Source organism: Tupaia chinensis, unplaced genomic scaffold (genome assembly GCF_000334495.1).
Source record: "Tupaia chinensis unplaced genomic scaffold, TupChi_1.0 Scaffold000459_1, whole genome shotgun sequence".
Taxonomy (NCBI): domain Eukaryota; kingdom Metazoa; phylum Chordata; class Mammalia; order Scandentia; family Tupaiidae; genus Tupaia; species Tupaia belangeri.
The window spans coordinates 1,750,596-1,766,162 of NW_006159968.1; the positions used below are offsets into that span (position 1 = coordinate 1,750,596).

The window sequence follows — 15,567 nt, forward strand, 5'->3', positions numbered from 1 at the left end:
TGCACCACTTTAAGCCTCACTTTCACATCTGCAAAATGGAATGGTAATCCCAACCTACAAACTATCACTGGGTTTGGTCTGAATTCAAATGATGGACCCCCCCATACCCTGTGTCACTGTGTCAGTCTGTCTGTCTGTCTGACTTTCTGTCCTTCTAAAGGGGCACAGTACTTGTTTCCCCAGCATCCAGCACAGGGCCTGGTGCATGGCAGATGCTCTATAAATATTTATTGAAAGTAACTAGTAGCCTGTGATTCAAATCTCAGGAGGATTATTTGGAAATAATTTTAATGCCTTCCAAAAATTGTCTTAGACTCACACATCAGTCATGAAGGCTTCACTGCATATAGACACTTTATTGAAAGTAAGAGGATATTTTAGAGAATAAGGTGAGCAAGGTGGGTCGCCTTGGGTGAAGTTGGCAGGGATGGAGGTCCCAGGTGCTGATCACTTGCTATAGCTCTTGGAGCCAGGATCCTGGAGGCTAAGGAGGTCTTCTCTCAGCTCAGAGTCAGTGGCCAATTCCTCCTCTTCACTCCCTGCTGACTGGCCACTGGTGGCTCCATCTAAAACAGAAGGGCAGGGCAGGTTGGTCCAGGCCAGATAAGAACTCTGTTTCTAGTTCCTTTCCCTTTGGCCACAGGAGACTCCAACCTCCAGTGGGCATTCTCTAATGCCTTATAGAGGGGCACTTCCAGTGGTCAGGACACCAGATTCCTTGCTTGACTGTAGGGACATGCCGAGCGTACAATGGTGCTTGGGTCTCTTGACAGAGCCACTAAGCCTTGGAAGGTAAAACCAGAGTCCAGAATCTATGACATGTTGGACAAGGTCACATCTTTGGTTGGTAATTGACTTTCATCCTTCCTCTCCCTAAAGAAAACTCCCATCATTCTGAAAACCTCGGCCCAAGTATTGCCTGCACTAAGAAGCTTTCCCAGACACTCCTTGGAGAATCAAGTCATCGCTCCTTTGGGCTCCCCTATCTTAGGCACAGATTTCCATCACGGTGCCAGAAGAGCTGAAGGACATTTACTGCATTATATTACATAATGTCTCCCCACTCTTCTGGAAGCTTCTTAAGGATACCATGTTTATCTCTGTATTCCCACTGCTCTCATTATGATTTGTTTTCTCTCCTTAGTGCCCCTTCAGCTGGAAGAGATGTATGTGCCCATCTCACCCTGGCTGGAGTCGCCTCTCCAGGATTTCCAATCAGGCCTTCACAGGCTGTGAGGGTCAAGATCCCACCTTTTCTTCCCATGGCAGTATCCTGAGCCAGAAGCCTTATGCTGAATTCCCATTCACCTTCTCACAGCCCTCTCCCTGCTCTCCTCAGATCCTATTCCAGTGCCTATCTCCGCAGTCCTGCTAAACCTTCATGAGAACAGGATGATTTTGCAAAGAGGATCTCTCCAGGATGGAGGCTTCTCAGGGGACAGAGGTATGTCATTGGCATCCCCTGACCCAGTGTCCCCAGTGACCCCAGTGCACAAACCAGCACTGGGCTGATGCACAGGAGCTGGACAGCTGGCCCCTCCACCCAGCCCTGCCTGCCCAGCTGCGCATGCTACCTGCTGACGCCTTCAGAGACTGGATGTACTTGGACCAGAAGGAGCAGTCGGCCTTTTTCAGGCCCTGTCGGTTGGGGAGTAGTGCACTGAATTCCTTGTAGTTCCCCCCGCTGGCACGGGGGACAAAGTCAGGCCAGGGTGCTGCAAATGCAGGTGCTTTCCTTGAGAACTCATAAGGGTAGTTGGGGTTTCTGGGAAAATAAGAAGAAATATCCATGAGGGAAACTCTTCTCTCCTCATATCACATGGGAACACTTTCTGTGTGAACTTGGTCTTTGAGGAGCAATCACTCATCTTTACGTGTCAAAGCTGGATTTGAACTCACCCAACCTGGCATCTGGGGTTGTGATCTTAACTGAGGCAGCATAAAAGCATCAAGGGCATAAGGGCTCTCTGAGCTCACCACCGTTAGGCCACCAGGAAAGGAAAGGCGTTGAGTGCATGGCCCAGAGCATGCTTTACTTTGGTAGTGTGAAGGACTGAGTGTGGCCCTCTGTCTTTGTGAATGCTCAGGAGGTCACTGCATCCCTCTCCATCCTTCTGTCCTTTGATTTGGACACCATGGCCAGTCTCTAGAACTCCCAAGGCCTGGGCAGGAGGCTGGGTCTGAAGCTAGGGAATCTTCCTGTCACCTATGGGTTAACTTTCCCATGAAGGGACATCACAGCTTCTCAGACACAGGCTCCTTCCTAAACCTGAAGCCCAGCCTCATCACTGAGTACATCTCATCATGTAGCCCCTAGACCAGGCCCACTGGCCACTTGATGTTCACCAACCAAAACATGCTTTCTTCTCACCCCTGCCTTTGCTTGGACCATGCCTGTCCCCCCTTCTCTGTGATGATCTAAATATGCTGCTCATCCTTTGAGTCCCAGTTTAACATCATTTTCTCACTAAAACATTTTAAACCCTAATTAGAAGGAATGTTCTCTCTCCATTTAACACTTGAGTCCTGGCCCTGTGGGTTCACATGCCAGGCATGTATACACATGCCTAGGATCCTGACAGGATGGATAACTGGGAGAAAAAGAATTGCAGCATGACCAAGCCTATGGTATGTACATGTGTGTGGGGGGGTGGGGTGGGGTAGGAGGGTTGCTCTCTCTCCTGTGCATGGATGCATGTGCGTGCACTCTCTGACATTAAAGAGAGAGGGAGAGACATTTAATTGGAAATTTGTGAAGACTGAGCTAGTTAAAAGAAATTTTGGCAGAAGGGTGGGATTGAGACAAGAAAACCAGTGGCTGGCATTGCAATGTCTAGGGAGGAAAGGAGTTCATCAGTGTAAGTATGACCTTTGTGGGCTTATTAAAGAGAAAGGGAAAGGAAACAGCAGAACTGAGGGTGGACGTCCACTTACCCTGATCTGATGAAGTTGGAAAAGTACTGCATGATTTTCAGAGACAGGCTTTTCTCCTCCAGAGAAAACTGCCCCTTATAGGCAGGGTAGAAGGGCAGCCCAAAGGCGTATTGCACATCTGTCAGCAAGTTCAGGCTGAGGGAACAGACGAGAAGACGCGTAAGTGAAAGGAATGGTAAACCATTGGATAAACCAGGTGAGCCAAAAATCAGCATGTCTCCCCTAAAAAAGGCTTTTCTCTTTTTATATGTTATTTAGGAATCTTCCTTAAGGCTCAGTTTAGCTGAGATTTGGCTCCACCTTCAGTCCGGTAGTCTCTCTGGGACAGCTCCAATGTCTTGGTTGAAGTGTATCCAGGGTCGAGCACTGAACACTCAGGAAACAATGCTTGTGAGTGATTTTCCAAAATAATTTTCTTTGGACCCTACTGGGTCTGTGGATAAATCATGATGTATTTTTCTGTTTTTCTATGCAAAAAATGCACCATGACTTTTCCAACAGCCCGATATTTCAAACATGATACTTGTGATATCATTAAGTATTTGTTATCATCCATTCTCTGAAAAAAGTAATAGAACAATCTAAATTTTGAGTCCCTTCTCTGTACTAGTCCTTGTTCACATGTGACTGACACCCTCAAAGCTCTTCAGGAATGACCCTTACCCATGTGGCCCACCCCAGTGCACCTGGGACAAGGTGACTGTCCAGTAAATACATGTTTTGAGCTCTGATGGAACTGAACATGAAGCAAGTAGAGGCAGATGAGAATGAAGATTTGGAAGGCAGTCTAGTGATCTGAACGGGCAGAGCTGGAGCCAGCAGTGGGGTGTCTGCAGGACCGGGGCCATGGGAGTCTCACAATGCAGAAAAGCAGGGAGGGATTTTACAGCTGCATAGTAAAGAATTTGGCTTTGGTAAAGGAGAGGTCTGGCTTTTGTCTTTGGCTTCTAGGAGGTAAGTCATAGTTGATAGGAGTGTCTTTATTATTATTATTATTTTATTTTATTTTGACCAGAGAGAAAAAGAATGTGAGAAAGCAAACTGCCAGTTCAGGACCCAAACTGTGGTTGGCCATGTGGGAGTCCAACACCGTAACCACCATGCCACCCACCACCTCCAATGGGAGTGTCTTTGTTTAAGGCAGAGGTTGGCCACATAGGATTTTAGGATGATTGTCACCATAATCAACAATCTTGGCATAGGGATTGGCAATGCCAGAAAGACTAAACATGTGATTTAGGATGGAAGCTTTGAGTCACATGATATCAATTGACCTATAAACTGAAATTGAATACATGAACACTCAATCAATCAAATCAACTATGCTGACATAAGGGAGTCCCAACAAAAACTCTGAACATCAAAGGAGGTGATCCTCTCTGGCTGGTAATACTCTACATGTATTGTCATACACCAATGCAGAAAGAGTTACATGTCCTGACTCCAGAGAGACAATGGAGCTTCACATTTGGAACCCTCCTGGGGTCTGCACTGAGCCTCTCTTCCTTCGGCTGTTCTTAATCTGTGTCCTTTCCCGTGATAAACTATTACTGCGAGTCTGGCAGCTTTTAGCAAATTCTATGAGTCCTTCCAGTGAATTATCAGATTTGGGCATGGTTTGGGGAAGACCTAAATTTTCCTCTTTCTAGGGAGAATCTTCTGTTTCCATCATAGGCTCAAAAATGTTGTGCTGGTTTGTGTCTAACAGTCGCTCTCTGCGGGGAAGTCCTGCTTGTAGAATTTGCCAATTTCCATGGTGTAAATATCACTGCCATAGCAAATTTCACACTACCAAAGTGAAGTCATTGAACTCTGCTTTGGAAAAGATGTGCACAACTGTGTGAACTGGTACAAGCTGGCTCCAGCCTACCACTGTCTATAACCTCCGAAAGATTAGAAAGATTAAAATGCTCTTAGAGAGCATGGCTTTGGAGGAAAAGCCTGGCATTTCAGCCTATCTGATCTGTTTAATTTGTGAGCCTGCTGTATATGAGGACTTCTGCTTTGCAGGGATGATCTTTATCTGGATGCTGGAGCTATTTTAAATTTTTTAAGGCAGATATCTGGAGGAAGGACATACAGCGTGAGCCTCAGTAAAGGGAATTTGGGATCAAACAACCAAGCCCTCAGTGAATCTGGGCTCTGACTGAAAGTCCCAGGACTCTCTGGAGGAAGAAGAGGGGATTTGGATTCCGTCAACAGAAGGAGACACAGAAGAACATGCCAGGGCCTGACAAGGTAAAAGAAGCCTCTTAGCTGAGTGGCCACAGGGCTCGAAGACTGGGCAGTCAGATGACACACATGGATTTGGCTCTTTGGTCTGTGCTGTGTTTGAGCGCTGATCTGTCATACACGCAGTCCTGTGTGCTGCACAGATACAAGGTCAGACTGCTTGTATTTAGCTTTCAGTAGTCATTGGCTGCTTTTGGTAATAATATCATAGTTGAAGTTTTGCCTAATCTGACAGCTACTCGTCCTGTGCTCAGGCCAGATTTGGATCTTCTAATTGCCACATAGAGGCAGATGTGGAATCAGGAAAGCTCTTGCCCACATTGGGCATGTTTGGCTCAAATCTCCCATCCACCACTGACTTTTGAAGCCTTTAAAAGGTTCTAATAGAAAAACCTTAATAAAATGAATCTGACCATTCCTCTTTAGCCTCCTGCATGGTATCAGTGGATGCTCGTTGGTAGAAGGTGGATGGAAATCCCCCTACAAATGATAAATCATCACCCACATTGCTGAATTGGTAAAGTTACATTTAGCTAGAGTGTGGGCAGAATTGACCAGTCATTTAGCTCTGGGTATTACTGTGTGTATGTGTGTGTGTATATGTGTGTGCCTGTGTGTGTGTGTGTGCAGGCACATGTGCATGTGTGCATGTGCATGTGTATACATGCCTTTTGTTTCCATGTAATGCAATTTGGTGGGGCTGTGGCAAGTGAGACATGGGCTGTCAAAATGAAGAGCTTCCCCAACCCGCATCTGCCCAGTGTCTGCTGGGTGTCATGCTGAGTGGGGAAGAGGACTCAGCATTCAGGTGAGGAGTTCAAGTATAACAGGAAGTGGTGATGAGCCACCAGTTTTCAAAAATAAAGTGCTGCAAGTTATATGATAGCTAGACCTGTGTCTATCTGGTAACAGAATTATTTATAAAGCATCATAAAAAGAAGAGAGAGAAGGGATGTGCCTGTGTGTGTGTGTGTGCAGGCACATGTGCATGTGTGCATGTGCATGTGTATACATGCCTTTTGTTTCCATGTAATGCAATTTGGTGGGGCTGTGGCAAGTGAGACATGGGCTGTCAAAATGAAGAGCTTCCCCAACCCGCATCTGCCCAGTGTCTGCTGGGTGTCATGCTGAGTGGGGAAGAGGACTCAGCATTCAGGTGAGGAGTTCAAGTATAACAGGAAGTGGTGATGAGCCACCAGTTTTCAAAAATAAAGTGCTGCAAGTTATATGATAGCTAGACCTGTGTCTATCTGGTAACAGAATTATTTATAAAGCATCATAAAAAGAAGAGAGAGAAGGGACCAGCAGTTAGCATAATGGCTATGTTGCTGGACTCCCATGTAGTCGATCGCGGTTTGCATCCCAGACCCGGTGGCTTAAAACTCACACCGGGCACATGTGCGTGCGTGCCCAAGATCCCGAGAGGAGAATGGAGGAGAAGGGATTGCGGTGTGGCCATCTCCCCTGGGGGGTGATTTATCACTTTCTGTCTCCCTGTCTCTCTCTGTCTGGTGAGCGCACACGCCCTATAGGAAAAACCTCTCAAAAAAAAAAAAAAAAAAAAAAAGAAGAGAGAGAAAAAAGAAACCTCTCATTTTGGGCAAGGGAATGGAGAAGAGTTTAGCTAAAGTCCAAGAAAGGAAACCGTGGTGCACCTAAGCCTCACAGATGAGCGGGGTCCCTGGTGGAGGGAGTGGGAATGGCATCTGTGCTTTGGCTCAGCGCTTGTAAAGTCAGGAGTGGGCTCTGCATTCTGCATGCAGCACAGAGTGGGAGCGTGGGAAGGGCCAGAGAGGACAGATGGGTGCTGGTGCCTGTGCCAGAGGACAGAGTCCCCCGCACCCAGGGCCTCCTAAGTCATGCTGAGAAGTGCAGAAAATGTGCATGCTGAGAAGTAAACTGGAATTCTTCCTAGTCCAGAAAAACCTAAAGTGTGGGAACCTCTCAATTCCATGCTTGCTAAGGTTTAGATTCCAGTTCTGTGCAAACCTGAGAGGCAAAACTAGAAAGGTTTAGGGTCACAATCAAAAGGGGCTGGGGAAGGTTGCATTGCCTTTAGAACGATGGCTAGAGTGACGTGAGTGGGAAGCCTGGAACTTAGAAACTGTACGGTCATGCAGGAAAGGCAAAACTTCGGTACTTTTCACATAACACGCCCAGCCTACCCTGTAGCCACCTTGCTTGTGTTAAGTCCTGCTGATGCCGCTGTGGGTTTGCAGGAAGGTCAAGCCTGCATCCCAGCAAGCCAAATGCCAGCAGCTGCATTTCGGAGACTATGCATCACATCTGCAGCCCAGGACAGGAGCCATAAAGGGTGAATGTTTGGGGCTCACAGGGAAGCAGAATAACTGAGGTGGTATTGCCAGAGGAAGCCTGTGACCACAGCCTCAGCTAGGAGGTGGGGCTACGCCTGGGAGCCCCTCTAAGGGGAGAAGAGGGAGTAAGTAGATCTTTTTTGACCAAAACAAGACAGTTTTGCATTATAGCAGTCTTTGTCTGCTGATTATGGAGTGAAAGGGTTTGTGCTGGAAGATTCACTGCATTCCAGATCATGTGATGGGATTGATTTGAGGGCCAGTGGTTGCAGGGACTCCTGTCCCTGTCGTCCTGTCTGGCAGGGGAAGTTTACTGACCTCATCCCTTTAAACTAGCCTCCCTTTTTTATCTCTAGCCAGCATCTCTAGATAGCTTCCTCAGAGGAAATCAGGGAACAGGAAGGGGTAAAAGTGCTTCGGCTTCCCAGGGTTTATTCATTTATTCATTTATTTTTTATAAAAGAAGCTGAAATTTTGTTAAATAATTTACAAATATTGGGTTGTCGGGAAATATTGGTCATATTTTTCTTTGCAAAAATGAGTCATGACTTTTCTAACAACCCAATAGAAACCGCTAAGTGTGCTTTTCTTTGGGCAAATCTAACATATGAAAATTCAGATTCTGTCTAGGAATTAATCAAGAAGTAATTACTTGCTTTACAAACGGTTTGAATTTTATAAAAGGATTTGCTATGCAAGCCTTCGAAAAAACGAGCTCTCCCATTTACTTTAAGTAATGCAGTCCCTCCCACGGTTGAAATACTTGCGATTTTTCTCTAATTCCCTAGAGTCTGGCAGAGCTGTAAGACACATCATCTTGTAGCCCAGTTAAAGCTTTCAGCTAGCCTGCGGGTTAACCTGAACACTGCATTCCATTCCCTCCGTAAAGTATCACAACTGCTGCCTGGAAGAAGCCGAACTTTCGGCCCAGTGCATCTATTCTCACAGCTAGGTTGTGTGTTTACCGAGACCCCACTGTCCATGCTACCTGAGTGTGTCGCTGTGATTACGTACTTTAATGGAGTTCATTGAATAGCATATGCCTCTTGTTCTTTCTTTTTTCTTTTGTTCAGTTTTGCTAGACAGAACATGATCTCGCCAGAGAAAGAAAGAGAGAAAGAGAAAGCAGGCTGTACCCCCCCCCAGGGGGATGGTCATGCTGCAACCCCTTCTCCTCCATCTCTCCTTTCATGATTTTGGGCACACACTCATGCACCTGACATCTTTCTCAAGCTGCTGCATCTGGGACTCGAATGCACAGTCAGACACATGGGATCCAGTCAGTTTAACCATGCCACCAGCTGGCCCGCATATGCCCCTCTTTCAAGTACCCCAAACCAGAAATCATAGGCCATGCATTATGCTTTAGTTATGCAAGAAATTCCAGAGGAGAATTCCACACATCTTCCCACTCAAGTGTTCGGTCCTGCACCAAAAACAAAACAAACAAACAAACAAAAACAGGAATGGAGGTTTATATGTTTTTTAGTTCTGTGGCTACTAACAGGAAATACCTGTCCGAGTAATTACAGAGGTTTACACAGCTCTCAGGAGGTGCAAGGCCCAGGTGCCACAGCTGGTGAGGGTCTTCTCACAATATGGCGCAAGGCAGGAGGGCAGAGATTTGTGTCCAGAAGCCGGTGTCTCTCTCATTCCTTTTCCTATAGATCCATCGGGACCTAATCAGGGGCCCATCCTGATACTTAATCATGCCCCAAAGCCCTTACTTTTCAACATCATAATCCAAATAAGTCTCCTCTTATTACCTTTACAATAAACAAATTCCAATACAGGAATTTTGGGGGGACATCTAAAGACATCCAAAGTCTTGGAGGTGCATACCTTTCTTACTTATCTCCACGTTTTCATCTTAATTGACTTTTCTGACTGACCATCACATTGGACAGTAGGATCTTTATTTTACATTCTATTTTTTCTAAAGCTATCTGGTGTTTTAGTGAACTTTATTTTGGCTGTAATTAAAAAGATCATTGTGCATTATATATAATGTGCTTTCTTAAAAATCCTAGTGTCAAGTGTGCAGGAAACTTGACAAAATACTCTCTTTGCTTGTCATAGCTTGCATACCCTTCTATAAACTATATTGCCCTGTCTTTTAGAATACTTTCCCCTTTACTCCTCTTCAATAGACACCATCTCCATCTCCCTCGCCACCTTCTTTATGCCAAGCTCTTCCCCCACCTCAGGACCTTGCCATTCGGTGATCTCTCTTTAGGGATTCCTCACTGCTCACTTCTACACGAGGCTCACACTTCTTATCCTCAGTTCTCAGCTCACATGTCACCTTTGCAGAAGGCTCTTCCTCACCACTGACTGCAGAACCCCAGTGGACCGCCTCCCTAGTGCTGCAAGGTGAACTGATTCTTCCGATTTACCTGTGGACTGTGTGGCTTCGCACCCTCTCCCTAAACACCCAACAGTTCCACCTCCCAGCTGCAGTCACAGTCCCAGAGGCTGGCCCTTTTCTGCTTTCCACCTGATCCAGCTCTGGGACCTGGAAGAGCATCTGTGGCATGGCAGGTACTATGTAAATATGTGTCAGATTCATGTGAGAGAGGCTCGTGGAGTGCAGTGGTCAGTCTCAGAAAATGCTTTGTTTCCATCTAGACTGGGAAATGATCTTGTTAATCACACAGGATATCCCCAGGCCAGGACCCAGTTCAAGAATCTGGAGCCTTCGCATTTTTTCTTTGGTTGGTTAATTCCAACAAACTCATCAAAACAGTCAACTAAAAAGACAATATTTTGAATCTGGAATGCTAAAGGCCCCTGGAAAGCAGAGCAATGTCTAGAATGCAAATGTGGTGGTGCACAAACATCTTGGGTCTAGAATTTACAGCTTTGTTTTCCAGGGTTGGGACAGTGTACAGGGGAACATTGCTATCTCCTTAGTCATTGATTTTTTTTTTCTGTCAGAACTTTATTTTTCCTAAAAGGAAAATAACCCTTGCTACCTAATATTAAACTTCTACAATGTGCCAGGTGTTTAGCATATATTATCTTGACTCTTCATATAATGAATTAGATGTAACTACTCATTTTGGAAGTGAGAATGTTGAAGTTAAAAAAATGGCTTAAATACAAACAGCTAATATATGGAAGAGGTGAGATTAAAGCTCCAGTTGATTTAACCTCAAAGGACGAAAGCTGTGTTCTTTCAGTATGGTGGGCTGCTCTTCCCAAAACTGGAAGAACGCTCTAACATCCTATATGGAGTCTGAGTATGAGCATAATCCCGAGCCTACCACAGCCCATTCAAAAATGAGTCAAATGTGGTCTCTGAAACAGCTGCACTGTGGGGATATGGGGACATGGGGATGACAGCCCAGGGCCTGGAGACCACGGCCTAAAGAACAAGGACCCAAACACAGCACACAAAGTGTGATGCACACATGGCCCCATGATGAGTCTCCATAGAAATTATGAGCTCTGCAGATATGGCCCCCAGGAATCTTAAGATGAGGGGCTGCCATCCATATCTCCTCTGAGGTCAGTGGGTACAGCTCCTTATTAAAAACATTTTTTTAGTAGAGTAGTAGAGTTTTTTTGCCTCAAGGCACATGAACTTGTTGGAGAGAGGGAGAGACAGAAAGAGAGGGAAAGTGAGAAGTGAGAAATCACTCCCAGGGAGGGTGACCACTCCTCCTCTAGTCTCCTCCTGGGATTTTGGGCACGCACAAACACCTGACATGAGTTTCACGTCACCAGGTCTGGGACTTGAACCGTGGTCAACCATGTATGAGTCCAGTGATGTAACCGCTACGCCATCTGCTGGCCCATCACAGCTCCTTACTTAATGTCTAGTACCCAGGAACCACATCGCTATGGTTGCTTTCTTCCCAGGACCTGTTCATCTCTAGTTTGGGCTTTTCCAGAACAGTGCACTGAGCAGCGTTAGTAAGAGTCACCCCTAAGGGCTCACTGTGTGTCAGGCAGCTAGGCGTGCTCCAGCTGCCTTGCACTTAGCTCTGCATTAGCCCTGACACTCACCTACTGCAGTGTCAGCACGGCTGCTGGCGCCATCACACAGAGGAGGAAACCAGAGCCTAAGAGGTAGTCGTGAGAGGCAGAGCCAGTTGGAGCTCTCTGAGGACAGGCAACATCAGAGAACTCATCAGTGCTCCCCTTCCACACTTGCTGAGACCTAGCACAGAGACTAGGGCTGGAGTGGGGGTCTCCCAGAGCTGGCAGGTCACGGGTCTGGGTTGCAGATCGGGCCCCTCCCGGGAAGACTCCTGGGCAGTGCGTCCTTTTAAGGGGCCATCAACTGTGAGTCAAGGAGGTGGAAATGAGGAGATGACAGGGAGAAAGGGGCCCTGAGTGTGCAGGTGAGACCTCCAGAGTTACCCAGGCAACCAAGAGGGGGCGTTAGAAGACGTTCAGGTCTCGGACTTGGGAGGGGACAGCAGACAGAGCCCCACCTGGTACAAACACAAGAGCGAGGCCTCCCAGCTTTTCACACTAGCCTCCCCACAGAGAAACACTAGGCCACCCTCTGTCTGCCGGCAGGGGACAGAGTGCTGCCTGGGGAGGAGCTGCCAGGTCCCTTCAGTTGCTGTTAGTAACCACCCAGTTTGTTTGTTTGTTTGTTTTTTTGAGAGGTTGTTTTTTTTTTTTTTTGCTATAGAGCGCGTGTGCTCGCCAGACAGAGAGAGACAAAGGGAGAAATCACCCCCCGGGTGGATGGCCATGCCGCAATCCCTTCTCCTCCATTCTCCTCTCGGGATCTTGGGCACTCACGCACATGTGCCCGGCGTGAGTTTAAGCTGCTGGGTCCGGGACTCGAACTGCGGTCGACTACGTGGGAGTCCAGCGACATAACCATTATGCTAACTGCTGGTCCCAGTAACCACCCAGTTTTAAACGGATGTTAGCTATGGTTCTCAACTGGCGTGATTATGCACCCCCAGGGAACATTTGGTCATGTCAGGAGACATTTTTGGTTGTCACATCTTGGGGGACAGGTGCCACTGGCATCGAGCAGATAAAAGTCAGGGATGCTGCCAAACATCTCACATTACCCAGACGACAGCTACCCCACCCCCTGACAATGGGCTATCTGGCCCCGAATGCAATGTGCTGAGCTGTGAAACCCTGGCTTACAGTCATCATTGGAAATGCCACTTCCTGACACACAGGACGATGGAAAGGAACTGTGGAAGGATCTGGCCCCAAATTCCCCTGTGGGCAGAGCTGGGCAGGAGAAAGGAAGGCGTTTTGTCCTTGTGTCAGTAGCTTTGTTAATCAAGCTGCCAGGTATTTCCAGCACACACACCGGATGCCAGCAGCCTCAGCTACACCCCACGAAGGCACTGTCCCCCAACTTTCCTGGCAGCTCTATGGGACCACTACTCTTCCCAGGTGCAGGTGAGGGTACACAGAGGCTCAGAGATGTTAAGTACTTGCCCAAGGTCACATAGCTAGTAAGTGCCTCTAGCCATGGCAGGTACTCATAAGGTTTGGGTTGAAGTGGGTGCAATTGAAAGAAAACTGAGGAGGTCAGGGAGTAGCACAGTGGTTGAGGGGCTGGACTCCCACATGACTGACCATGGTTCAAGTCCTGGACCTGGTGGCTTGCTTTCTCACTTCCCCTCTCTCTATCTCTTTGTCTCTCTCTGATCAAACTTAAAAAATAAAAATAAATACATATATAAAATAAATATATAAAGAATTCTGAAAAGAAAAAGAACAAAAGAAAGAAGACAAGACAGGGCAGTCAGAATGTGGGCCCATGGGACCAGCAGATGGCTTAATGGCTATGTTGTTGGACTCCCATGTAGTTGACTGCGGTTCGAGTTCCGGACCCAGTGGTTTAAAATCACACTGGGTGCATGTGCGTGAATGCGTGCCCAAGATCTCGAGAGAAGAATGGAGGAGTAGGGATTGCAGCATGGCCATATCCCCTGGGGGTGACTTCTTGCTTTCTGTCTCTCTGTCTCTCTCTGTCTTTCTGGTGAGCACACGTGCCCTATAACACAAATCCTCAAAAAAAAAAAAAAAAAAAGAATGTGGACCCAGACTACCACTTCCTGGCTCTGGGTTTGGGGTGCAATCCCTTCATCCCCCTGGGCTTTGATTTCTCTAACTACGAGGTGATATGAGATCATCTCTCACATTCTGAGATTCTTTGAATCTGAATCTTAAAATGAAACTTTCTCGCACCACTGATTTTAGTGTGTGTCTCGTCTCTAGCCATTAACACCTACTCTCCCCTCACAGAGGCTGGCCCTTGTAATCGGTGGCACTCAGAAAGCCACACTGCTAGTCTGGGCCAGTTAACAGCAGTCTGCAGAAAGTAATACCTTACTGGATTTCGCTCACTAGGCCCTGCCAGGAAAGCTCCTCCCTGCTAACAGGAATGGAGGTTTGGGACAGATGGCTGGTGCTGCAACACATGCAGTATATTTGCAGGCTATGGAGCTGAGACAGAAATAAGGCAGAGACTGTGACAACTCCAGGGCAAAGAGAGAGAGGTCTTTAGAAACTCGCCAACAACGAAATGATCTAGTTTCTGTGATTCATTCATTGATGAAGTAACTACCACACAGATGGCAGCATGCTGTGATCACGGTGGGGACAGGCTCTCCATGCGGGGACTGACCAGTCACACCCAGTCACCCGCTGATGGCCAGTGTAAAGGGATGCTCGGCACTTCTTAGCCAGGCCCTGGCCCATGTGCAGAGTAATGATCACAGTAACCCTTGGAAGTAGGCCTATGGTGCCCATTTTTCAGATGAAGAAACTGAGTCACCAAAGGGAAGGGACACTTAGCAGATACAAGAATGTGAAGTTCTCTACTGAAAATGACAGACACGCCAGTGTCCTTGATCTGACTGTCTTCGTACTACACGCACACTTCAAAACACCACGCCGTGTGCTATAGACGTGCAGTGATCGAACGTGAAGAAGAAATCATACAAAAAAAAAAAAAAAGAATCTGAGTCACCAAAGAGGTTATGTGACTCCCTTAGTCACTGAGCAGAGGCGAGTCAAGGGCAAGTTTCTTACCCAAAGCAGTAGAGGAGGAGTCTCTGCTTTACCTGGGACGCGATTCTCCCTCTGCACGAGTAGTAACACTTCTACTATAAACTGTCTTGGTGGCTTGAGTGTCTCTTCCCTCCAGAAATGATAGAACCTGAGAGTAGGAGATGCCTTCAAGGTAGGCGAGCCCAGTGATTTTACCTACCTGGCTAAACTGTATCAACTTGAATGTTCCTCAAAGCTCAGTCTTTGAGGAAGGAAGGGCTGGGACCCAGGCTCCCTGGAGCACCGGGAAGAGTCAATACAACAGCCCTCTCCCACCTCCCTGCTCCTACTTTACAGACGGCAACACTGAGTCCCAAGGAGCCTAAAAACCAGAGTGGCAAGGACTCATTCCACACTTGTCAGACAAGGTGGTTGGGTCAGCTGTGTCCTTCAGCATGGTTTCCTGAACACCTAAGTCCCTGTGCTGGGAGGGCCCATGGGCCCAGCAGTGCTGAGAACTGTGAAGACCCACTTTCTGAGGGTCTGATGCACATGTGTGGCTTTATTGCATGAGTGGTGCCTGGGGTGGTGCAGGGGACCTTTGTCCATGGAACCCTAAAGAGAAAAAGGGAATGCCTTTCTTCCCCAGAGAAACTTAAGCTGGTCACAGGAGACCAAGGACGTGATCTGGTTCTGTCCAAGGACTTCCCTTGGGGACAACCCTCCTTGGCAGAGTTCTGCTATTTCAGAAGAACAGTGGTGCTATGGGTTAACTTATATCCCCGTCAAAGAGAGCAACTGGTGGGCCAGTCAGTGGTGTGGCGGTTAAGACAGATGGATCTCCCAGGACTGACTGTGGGTTCAAGGCTTGGACCTGGCAGCTGGAGAAACACTGAGAACATGTTTGTGTGTGCCCAAATCCCAAAAGAATTGGAGGAGAAGGGACTGTGGCATAACTGTCCCCCATAGGGGGTGCTTTCTCACTTCCTCTCTCTTTCTCTGTCTCTCTCCAGAGAGCATACACATCCTCTAACAAAAACAAACAGTGAGGAGGACACTCCACAGAAGCTCGGCTCCCTTCCCCGGGGCCCTGCCACAG

General features: G+C 47.3%; 1 protein-coding gene across 1 annotated transcript in view; it reads right to left on the bottom strand.

The window, feature by feature from the left end:
- Positions 1-344: 344 nt before the first annotated feature.
- TG (thyroglobulin) overlaps positions 345-15,567 on the bottom strand; it is a 262,258-nt gene continuing 247,035 nt past the window's right edge. Inside the window, exons 47-49 of the mRNA XM_006155527.1 lie at positions 2,935-3,069; positions 1,575-1,765; positions 345-566 (exon numbers count right to left, since the gene is read on the bottom strand). Of these exons, the coding sequence (XP_006155589.1) occupies positions 448-566; positions 1,575-1,765; positions 2,935-3,069 (445 nt within the window). The 3' untranslated portion in view covers positions 345-447. The remainder of the gene's footprint in view (positions 567-1,574; positions 1,766-2,934; positions 3,070-15,567) is intronic.